Genomic DNA, 10597 nt, shown 5'->3' with positions numbered 1-10597 from the left:
ACAAAAAGACAAAGTTGTGATTTTATGTATTTTGTCCATTTTCTATCCAGTTTTGTTAAATTATAGAAAAATTATGGAAAATCGGATTTGGGCAAGTTCAGTGCCAAAATATTAGGAATTAAGTCTAGTAACTCCATGATTTTTCCTTGACTTTTTGTTGGTTCTAACTAAGGTGAAAAGTGTTATTTTCACTGACTGTTCCGAATTTAGCTGCTTTGATACACTGATTTGTAAAATTAATATTAAATCATAGAAAAATGATTAGGCTTAGTGTAATATATCCATGGAAAGGTATTGAGTTGATCTTTATGAATATATGATAATAATCTGTATTGAATGGGTTTAAGGGGTCCAAAACAGGTCTTGAACAGACCATAGTTTTAGGGTTAAAAGTTTAAATTTATTGTAATTTTTGGGACGTTACATGCATTCCATGCCCAGTTGTGTTTTCTTGTCTATTTAAACATATAAACTAATAATTGGTTTTTGTTGTGATAGATGTTAGATATATTCTGAAACCTGATGGATGCTTACTGTGTTGCTGATGATTTGCAACTTAGCATCTCAAATACTTGTATTATGAGTAGTTATGTGAAGCTAAAGATTAATGTTACCACCAATCCCCATGTTCTATTTGATGGGTATGGTAGGTACACCAACTATTGTCTTTAAATATGTTTATTTTATGATTTAATTTATTAATTTTACCCTTATTCTTTGGTTTATGTTTATCATGGAGATTGATACTACCCTTTTTTAGACTGGGTTTGAGACGTCGACAATTGATATTCTGGGATGAAATTCTCTACCTTATGGTATGTTTTTATTTTTTTTTATCTCTTTCCATTTTCATATATTAGATTATAAAATTCGTTGGCTGTAAGTGTTAACTATTCCTGAATCTTTATCACTATGCCTTAATTATTGATTTAAGTTGCTAAATGCTAACTTCAATTTGTTCTAGGTCCAAAATGTTGTGGATTTCTTGAAGATGATTGGAGCATTAGATGAAAGTGAATATCTTACACATCTTGGTTAGTATATATTTAAATAAAAAAATTTCCCAAGATTATATTTTCTCATTTTTTTTAAATATAGGCAAATATCTAGCAATGCTTCCATTGGATCCCAAATTAGAGAAAATGTTGATAATGGTACTTTATTTCTTTAATTTGCAATAGAATTGATACATAGATGAATTCATATGTTCCTGGATTTTATTCTATGTTTGAAAATGATATATCATTCTTCTAACTTTTTTTTTGTATATCATTAGCGTACGGAGTCATCGATATTCTTCAAAACTATGGATGATGATCGGGTCTTACTCTATGTTGTAAGTATTAAATGAAGTCTTGGTATTTTTGGGTATTATGCAAGAAATAACAAAAAAACTTTCATACCTACAAATTGTGTTGCTATATAGGTACCATATACAACTTCAACTAAGAATGTTAATCTTCAAAAGTATAAGAATGGTGATCTTTAAAAGTATAAGAATGGTAATCAGGAGAAGTGTCAAGAAAACTCTAAAAAGCGTAAACCAAATTTCACGACACTTTAAGATATAAAGAAAACAAGGAGCAATATCAACAAGATAAAATAGTAACAAGAGCTTCTTTTTAGTTTATGATTATATTTCATTTCCATTTATATACATGGTAGATATATTTTGATTACAATATTTTTGTATACTATTTAACTTAGATTAATGATAAAAATTATTTTCTTTTATTCTTGTTTATTCCAATAATATATATCTCCAACATTTAAATATTGATCTTCCATTCATAAATGTGACCGAATGTTAATTAGGACCCATGATTTACAAAATTAAATGAGGCTAAAGAGTAACATATAGCCACACCAATTAGAAAAATGCCAAAAGCATAGAATTGTCACATTCTTTTCTTTGTGTGACTAAATGATATCATATGTCACAATTTAACATAAATAAATGTCAATAAATGGTAACAAATAGCCACAACATTTAGAAAAATGTTATGTACTATTTAGTGATGGTTTTAACAGTTATGTATCACGAAAAACAAACAATGGTCACATTTTGTTCTTGATGTTTTCTGTTTTGTGACTAAATGATTTCCTATGTCACGATTTACTGTAAATGAATGTCATTAAAAGGTAATGAATGACTACATCATTTAGAAAACATGCGTTGTTATAAGTAATATTCAGCGATAGTTTTAACAATTATGTATCACTAATACCCAACCAATGGTCACATTTTTGTCTTTATGCGTTTTCTTTATGTAACTAAATGATATCATATGTCACACTTTAACATAATTTAATGTGACTAAATGATATCATACGTCACGCTTTAACAATGTGACTAAAGGGTAAGCAATAGTCACATCAAATTTATACTAACCATGGTTAAAACTAAACTCAACTCACTTTATACGTGACTAAAATGTAAGTATAGTCATACTTATCTGTTTTATATGCGTCACAAAAATAATAGCAAACACCACAATAATAAATAAATTATTGTAGACATAGAGGCACCTAACGCCAATTAAGTAATGACAATTTGTGTCTAAAAAATACTTACGGCCACATATTCGATAAAATCCTTCATTAAATCCATTCAAAATCGCCACACTTTTTTATGCTAGTGTCACACTTTTAAATCCTGAATTTCAATGTGGCCATATGATACATAAGGTGTCACGGCATACGGTCACACTTTTGACGAAAAAAAAATGTGACCATAAGATATGCTGACATTTTTAGGCCTTAAAAAGTGTGGTTGTAGGTCATTATTCTTGTATTGTACGTAGTCGTGTCGTGATTTTAGCTAACACGAAACGATACTTTTTATATAACAGGAACACGACACAACATGATGTCGTGTTTTGCTACATTATTCTTGTAGTGTACGTAGTCGTGTCATGATTTTAGCTAACACGAAACGATAATTTTTTATATAACAGGAATACGACACAACATGATGTCGTGTTTTGTTTTTCCAACACAAAAACAACCCAATTAAAACAGGATAAAAATGATTAACATTACAAACACGAAATAGATAAAATAAAATAAATCTTTAATTTATTTAATTCACAATTAATCTTACAAAACACGACAACCACATGTTAATACCGTGTTAATTTAGTGTTGAAGTCTGAACACGCCACAACCTCATCTTTTTTACACTTGACATGAACATGAATTTGAATTTCAGTTTCGTCTTAATTTTGTTTCATGATGAATATATATATTTTTTGACGTTTTATTTATTGACACCACTACTTTTAAGAACAAACTACATTTCAACAAGTAATTGAATTGAGATCATTAGCGACAGAATTGGCAATATCTCAAGCATTAACCTATTACAATCGATTGTAAAGTATAACTTGAACACAAAATATGAATATAATAGTCAATACTGTACCAAAAAAACAATAAAATATGAACAAAAGTTACAATTAGTTACATTCATTGGTTATTTACCTTAATGATAAATATGAAAAATAAAAAAAAAATATGTTGATTTACTAATTAGCGACATAATTGATAAATGTGTATCAAAAATAGAAAATGCAATGTGCAACCATTGTACCGAGTTATACAAGAAAATAGAAATAAACCAATGTTTAAAGTAATATATTAGTGCTTGCATACATATGTATGTAGTCATCAAAATTATGTTTAGCTTAGATTAATTTTCGTACAAAACTTAGTTGTGGCAATATTCATGAGCAAATCTCAATCTACGTAAGTACTTGTATCGTTTTTATAAATTGTATCATCGAATTTTTTTATGAATCAAATTTAGACAAGACGTTCTAGTTAATTGTTAATAAAAATATTGTGGTTATAGTTCATTGTAATTTAATAAATTTAAATAATAATAAGAGTATGTTGAAGACTTTTTTTTTTTTTTTTGGAAAGGGAACTTCCCTAACGAGGGTTTTCGGGCCAGCTTTCGCGCACCGACTAATCCCCCGCTGCAAACATGAGGCTTTGCCTCATGCCCTGGAGTCACTGCAGACGAACCTCCATGACCACAAGAGCTGAGTAGTGCCAGGATTTGAACATGGGTCAATAGGTTATCCACCATATCTTCCACGTGTCTTACCAAGTCACAACAACCCAAGTGGTTTTGAAGATTTTCTTTTGTTAAGAGCAACTGAGCAAAGCGTATTTTATCCTTTAACATACGCCACATATAAATTTTGGAAAATCAGATTTTTTTTATTTATTTATAAACTTTTAATATAAATATTTAATGTTCGATTTTAAAATAAAATTGCATTATCTATAATATAAATTTGACGGAACATATATCCGTTGATATTATCATGCATAATTACAGATAAATACACCGATAATGACACGACACCAACAAAAATATTTCTCCATAAATTCGAAAACTTCCCAATTTTTTCCCCATTAATCTTACATTTCAGTCATGTTCTCTACCATTCGATCTCTCCGGCTTCACAGCCGTCTCCTTTCCCTCCACGGCGGCATCAAACGCCTTCCGATGGACGCCGCCGAAGCTCTCTTATCGGCTTACTACTCCTACTGTAATCTCTCCCCATGCACCGTCGACCTCGACGATTGCCAAACCTCAATGCACATATGGGCGGCGAACCACCGCCGCTGCAACAAGCCAAACCTCGTTCTCGTCCATGGCTACGGCGGCAACTCCAAGTGGCAATTCATATTGCAGGTAGCTCAATTGACTCGTGATTTCAATGTTTACATACCAGATCTGGTGTTTTTCGGAAAATCGTACTCGACAAGGACGGAGCGTACGGAGGAGTTTCAGGCGAAGTGCGTGTGCGATGGAATGAAGAAATTGGGAGTTGATAGATTCTCGGTGTATGGAATTAGTTACGGAGGATTCGTGGTGTATCGGATGGCGGAAATGGAGGAGAAGATGGTGGAGAAGGTGGTGATTGTGAGCAGTGGAATTGTGTATACGGAAGAGCAGAAATCGGAGTATCTGGAGAAGATTGGGCGGAATGTGGTGGAGATTTTGGTACCGGAGAAACCAGAAGAAATACGAACGCTGTGCAGATTGTCTATGTATAAATCCGATGTTGGAAAGTGGTTTCCTGATTTCTTCCTTCGTGGATTCATTGCTGTAAGTGTTCAATTAAGCTTTTCATTTCTATTATGGTTAGATTTGAATTGAAGGAAGAATTATAGTATAATCGATCGATCATTGATTCTAAATTTGCAGGCTGATGGATGGAGGAAGGAAAGACAAGAACTCGTAGAGAATTTGCTTTCGAGAAAACCTGATCCTCATCTTCCTGTTCTTACCCAGGTGCCATGGATACAACTTTTAATTTACTCACTTTTCAAAACTTGTTTACGTAGTAACGACGACGTTTTAAGATTAAAGTCAGATTACGATTAAATACGACACATTCTTGGCTTTTACTGATATAGTCAAAATAAAATTACGTATTAACGATACTTTTTTAGCTTTTCTTATTACTTAGTATATAATTATTTTTTATACTATGTGACCATTTTATTAAGCTTTTAAATTCAATATCAGCAACATAAGTTTTGTATAATTAAAACGTAAAATGGAATATTACATGATTAAACTAATTATAGAAAAATGAAAAAACGACAAATGTTATGTGTAAAAAAGAAAAATGTAAAAAAGACAAATGTTATTTGTAGATGACACGATACAATGACATACAAGTTCAATAAGATTTTATATGTGGGCCCGGGGGTTTTAAACGTTTATAGAAAATGCTCAAAGAAATTTATGATCAAATATTTGACATTACATGTTTATCCGATATTTAAGGTAGCGTGATCGTTATAATTTTATTGTGATAATGACTTTACTATTATGGGTTTATTTTATGATTTTTAAATTTATCTAATATGAATAATTTCACATTATATAGAAAATAATTTCATATTCTGTAGAAAATAATTTCATATTATGTATTTATTGGTTGTTTTGTATAGTTTAGAAGAAAATGGCTATTTTTTAAAAAATACTTCTGTTAATATCCTTATCATTTTCTCTTAAAAAATATGAATAAAAAGGTTTATGTGACAACCAAATTTGAACATACTAAAACCTTATGTATTTTGGATTGCTATTTAATCACTCTGTTTTACCAATTTTATTTATTACGTTTTAAATATATATATTGATAATTTATATTCACTTTGAGTGTACGTTTATAATAAATTAAGAGTATGTATTTGGTGATGAAGGAAACACTTATAATATGGGGAGAGAAAGACAATATCTTCCCGATTCAGTTGGCACATCAACTACATAGGTATTTTGTTTTGTTTTGTTTTTTTTTTTTTTTTAAATTTAAATTATTTATTTATTTATTTATAATTAAGTAAAAATCATTACTTAGGCACTTGGGTCCGAAGTCAAAGCTAAAGATAATTAAGGACGTAGGGCACGCTGCAAATGTCGAAGTTCCAAATTCACTCAACGAATTCATTACATCGTTTGTATTAAGTGGTCGTTCCTAGTTTTAATTAATTAATTTAGTTTCTTAGATTTACATATAATTATTTTGTTGTTTATAAATTGTTATTCATATCGTATTGTAAATTTGTAATGTTGTGAAGTCGATGTACTCGGTACTCATCGTACCAACAAACACCATTACTTGGCAAAACTATGCCGAAATATATAAAAAGAAGAGTAAATTATATATTTGGTACTTGTGGTTTGCTTTAATGTGTATTTTTGGTTCAAATTTTGGAAAATTGATATGGTTGGTCTATGTGCTTTCCAAATCTTGCATCCATGAATCAATTATTGTTTATAATGCTCAGTTAATATACTATAGACCATTATGCCTATTCTTTTGTTTTTTATGTTATTTTAGAAAACATTTTAGTTTCAATGACTATTTTTACAAAATATGAAAAATGAATGAAAGCCATAAAAGAGTCATCACCATCTCGTCATAGTAAACTAAGGGTTATCGGTGACATGTTAAAAAAGAAAGGTGACTGGACAGAAGTTCGACGTCGGAAGCCCCTCCCCTCTAAACCTAATTTCAAGGGCACAAGCGCAGTTACTCCTTTCTACCTTTTAAACCTTTCGGATTAGAAATCTGGAAGCCATGCGCTAAAATTGGGAGACTTGTAGACGTCTACATCGCCGACATAAGAGACGCCTATTGGGTTTCTAAAGCATCAAATACACTATGAGCGTGTTTGGCACTGAGCTTTTGGAAGCCTTTGGGAGCTTCTAGCTTTTAGCTTTTGACAAAACGCTCTAGTTTTAAACAAAAAGCTTCGTTTGGTAGTACGAGCGTTTAGCTTTTAGTTTAAACAAAACGCTTCAAATCTAAAAGCTACTTCATGTAGCGTTTAACAAAACGCTACTGAGCTTTTGAAATTAATTTCCATAATTACCCTTAAAAATAAATTTATATATTTATTTATTTTTAATCAATTGTCCTTTTATGTAATTTTATATATTTCAAACACTTCCAGCTACTTTTGTCAAACACTCATTTAACAAATAAAAGTTACAGCTTCCCGCTACAAGCTACCCGCTACCAGCTACCCACTACCCGCTTTCAGCTAATAGCTACTTTTGCCAAACACGCCCTATCTAAGGTAGCGGAAAAAATCATAAGATTACCTAAGTGTACATGCATCCTAGAATCTAGGTTTTACTAGTTTTAACAACGTATATTAAAAATCAACAAAATAATGGAATTACTAACCTCTTGATTGCTTGATTGTGATCTTGTGATTGGAAGTTCATCGCCTCGGATGAAGGATCCAACATAGCACTCCTCTAATGAAATTATACCCGCAACACCAAAAGCAAAAGGATGGAACCCTAGACTAGGGTTTATATGAAATTCTCTAACCCTTAGGAGAGAGGTTAAGAATTTGTATATGGAGAGAGATAGAGAGAGAGAGAGAGAGAGAGGGACACTTTCTAGGTGAATAACCAGCTCTAGGGTTTGATCCCTTACAGTCTATTTACAGGTTGCAGATAGAATACTAAATTGGATTCAAACTTTAGGGTTAATACTTATCTAATTTAAACCCGCCATATCTTTATCCAAGGAGCTCTCAGAGCCGTCCCATATAGGCTCTACAAGAGCTTCTAGAATATTCCAATTAATCGCTTGGATTAATTAATATTCAAGCTCTTTAATGAATTAAAACATTTTAATTTATTATCAAAATAATTTATAATTAATTTATTAATTCCTTAATAAAGTAACAACTTATTTATATCCATTTCCTTATGCTATTTGGATAATGAGGTCAACCCAAAAGGACACCACTATTATTAGTAATATTACCAAAACAGTTAATGACTATGAACACTATTTCCAACAGCCTCCCACTTGGACAAGTCGTTAACTCTAGGATCAAAGTATTTCATTAACAATCAGCAGAGAGTAGTCATCCAATGCGACTGCCTAACTTTGATCAAATTTGGCTCTTAGACAAGTGATCAACTTATTCTTTTTATCTAGATATCTCTATGATCGTGAAACATGGATATGTTTCAATCTTAATGTTCAACATTATGTTTCCTGATTAACAAATTCGAACATTACATCTGACTAATAATTTAAACACATCAATTTAGTCATGGCTCGATCAAGCACTTCAGATATCAGCACCAAATCATCGAGGAGCCTACATATATCTCTTCCCGGTTACAAGAAGGAACAAATAAACTTTGACTACATAGTTTTTATCTACTCGTCTAATCATACATGGAAATACCCTTTATGACTGCCAGTTGTGGATAGTGTTGGAGCACACCAATTTAACTAATTTTGCAAACAAAATTCCATATGTATCTCAGTTTGAAGAATAAAAGATAGTCATCTTAGAATTACTCATGACTAGATCCATGAAGTAATCTCTAAGTACGGGTTGTTCTAATATCTAAAATCCACATTTCATGTAATCATGCAGTGTTAGCGTAATCTCTTATGAAATGGCCAATATCGTATGGTCCAATCAACTAACACTCTTGACAGTCTTAAATTCCAATACTCACTCCCGATGTTGTAAAACTCGCCGAGTTGGCTGAGTACTCGCTACGCGGCCCCTTACCGAGGCGAGTTATAGAATCCAAGTACTCCCCGATCGGCCCTTACTGAAGTGAGCAATGTTGTAAAACTCAGCCAACAAGATGATTAATATGTATAATATACTTCATGATTTATTATTTAACACACATATGTGATTATTACTATATATATATATATATATATATATATATATATCTTATATTTTTAGTAATTATTTACAAAGTGAGATCATTGTGTGTTTTTCATTTTTTGTGTATTCACCATGTATTTAATTTTGTTATATATTTCAATCAAGTTATGATTTTAACTTATGATTTTGACATATATAATTTCCCTAAAAATATTTCTACATGAATTACTGAATCCAATTACTCCCCGAGTACTCGTTACTCGGCAGTCGGCCGAACAGGTACCATGTAGCGAGTTCTACAACCTTTCTCACTCCCGAGAGTATGACCTACTACGGATTTTTGAACATAATTAAATATTCTGGAAGTAGGTTCAAAGCATGCAAAAGCAAAACATAGTATTTGAATTAACAAAACTTTGATAGCAACAAAAGATCTTTATTAAGTCATTACGAAATAAACATCAAAACGGTTACAATTCATATTTTTATATGCTTCATAATAATTCAAACTAACAACTATACTACTACATCAAATCACTATCTAGTCTCATGCCAATGGTCCTAGCATGACCATCATATTTCTCTCTTTATAGTGGCTTCATGAACGGATCAGCATGATTTTCCTTAGATGATACATTATTCATGATGATGTCCCCCTCTTCCACTCTATGTCGAACATAATGGCACATTCTCAATATGTGTCTAGAATTACCATGGTCCTTATGCTCTGTAGTCAAGACGACTGCACCCTCATTATCACAATAGATCTCCGTAGGCTCTTTGATGTTTGGTACAACTCCAAGATCACCGATGAAGCTCTTTAACCATGTAGCCTCCTTTGTTACTTCACATGCTACAATATACTCAGACTCGCATGTTGAGTCTACCACCATCTTCTATTTGGAACTTTTCCACGTAATAGTGCCTCCATTCAACAAAAAAACCCAACCTGACTATGAACACCAGTTATCCATGCCAGACTGGAAACTTGCATCTGACTAACCTATAACTCATAACTCTTTTCTGCACCATACACTAAGAACATATCCTTATTCCTTTTCAGATACTTGAGGATATTCTTCACGACCGTCGAATGACCATCGCCAAGATTTCCTTGATATCGACTAACCATTCTTAGAGTATATGTGAAACATCCCAAAAATACGGTCCAAAAATTTCGTTTTGATTATTTATTAAACCATAAATACCATTTGTCATCTCATAAAAAGAACATAGGTAATGTATCTCAAATCATCATAATAAAATATTGTATCAAAAGCGTGTGGCAAATATCAAAGTCTAAAAATCCTAGGCTGAATTAATGGTGTGTGCACTGCAATCATCCCGAGCTCTTCCCCTTGCTACCGGAAGTACCTGAAACCAAAACTGAAAACTGTAAGCA

General features: G+C 31.9%; 1 protein-coding gene across 1 annotated transcript; it reads left to right on the top strand.

Annotated features, from left to right (window-relative positions):
• Positions 1 to 4380: 4380 nt before the first annotated feature.
• Positions 4381 to 6697, top strand: LOC145107949 (uncharacterized). The gene is made up of 4 exons (XM_079044914.1): positions 4381 to 5125; positions 5225 to 5311; positions 6235 to 6302; positions 6390 to 6697. Exons 1-4 carry the CDS (start codon positions 4445 to 4447, stop codon positions 6508 to 6510), a joined length of 957 nt encoding a protein of 318 aa, XP_078901040.1. The 5' UTR covers positions 4381 to 4444; the 3' UTR covers positions 6511 to 6697.
• Positions 6698 to 10597: the final 3900 nt, after the last annotated feature.

Source organism: Lactuca virosa, chromosome 4 (genome assembly GCF_052849685.1).
Source record: "Lactuca virosa cultivar CGN04683 chromosome 4, Lactuca_virosa_CGN04683_v6, whole genome shotgun sequence".
Taxonomy (NCBI): domain Eukaryota; kingdom Viridiplantae; phylum Streptophyta; class Magnoliopsida; order Asterales; family Asteraceae; genus Lactuca; species Lactuca virosa.
This window is presented reverse-complemented; position numbering and strand designations above follow the sequence as displayed.

Coding starts and splice junctions, on each gene's coding strand:
- LOC145107949 (XM_079044914.1), top strand. CDS start 4,445: ATGTTCTCTACCATTCGATCTCTCCGGCTTCACAGCCGTCTCCTTTCC. Junction 5,126..5,224: donor TCCTTCGTGGATTCATTGCT/GTAAGTGTTCAA, acceptor CTAAATTTGCAG/GCTGATGGATGGAGGAAGGA. Junction 5,312..6,234: donor ATCTTCCTGTTCTTACCCAG/GTGCCATGGATA, acceptor TTGGTGATGAAG/GAAACACTTATAATATGGGG.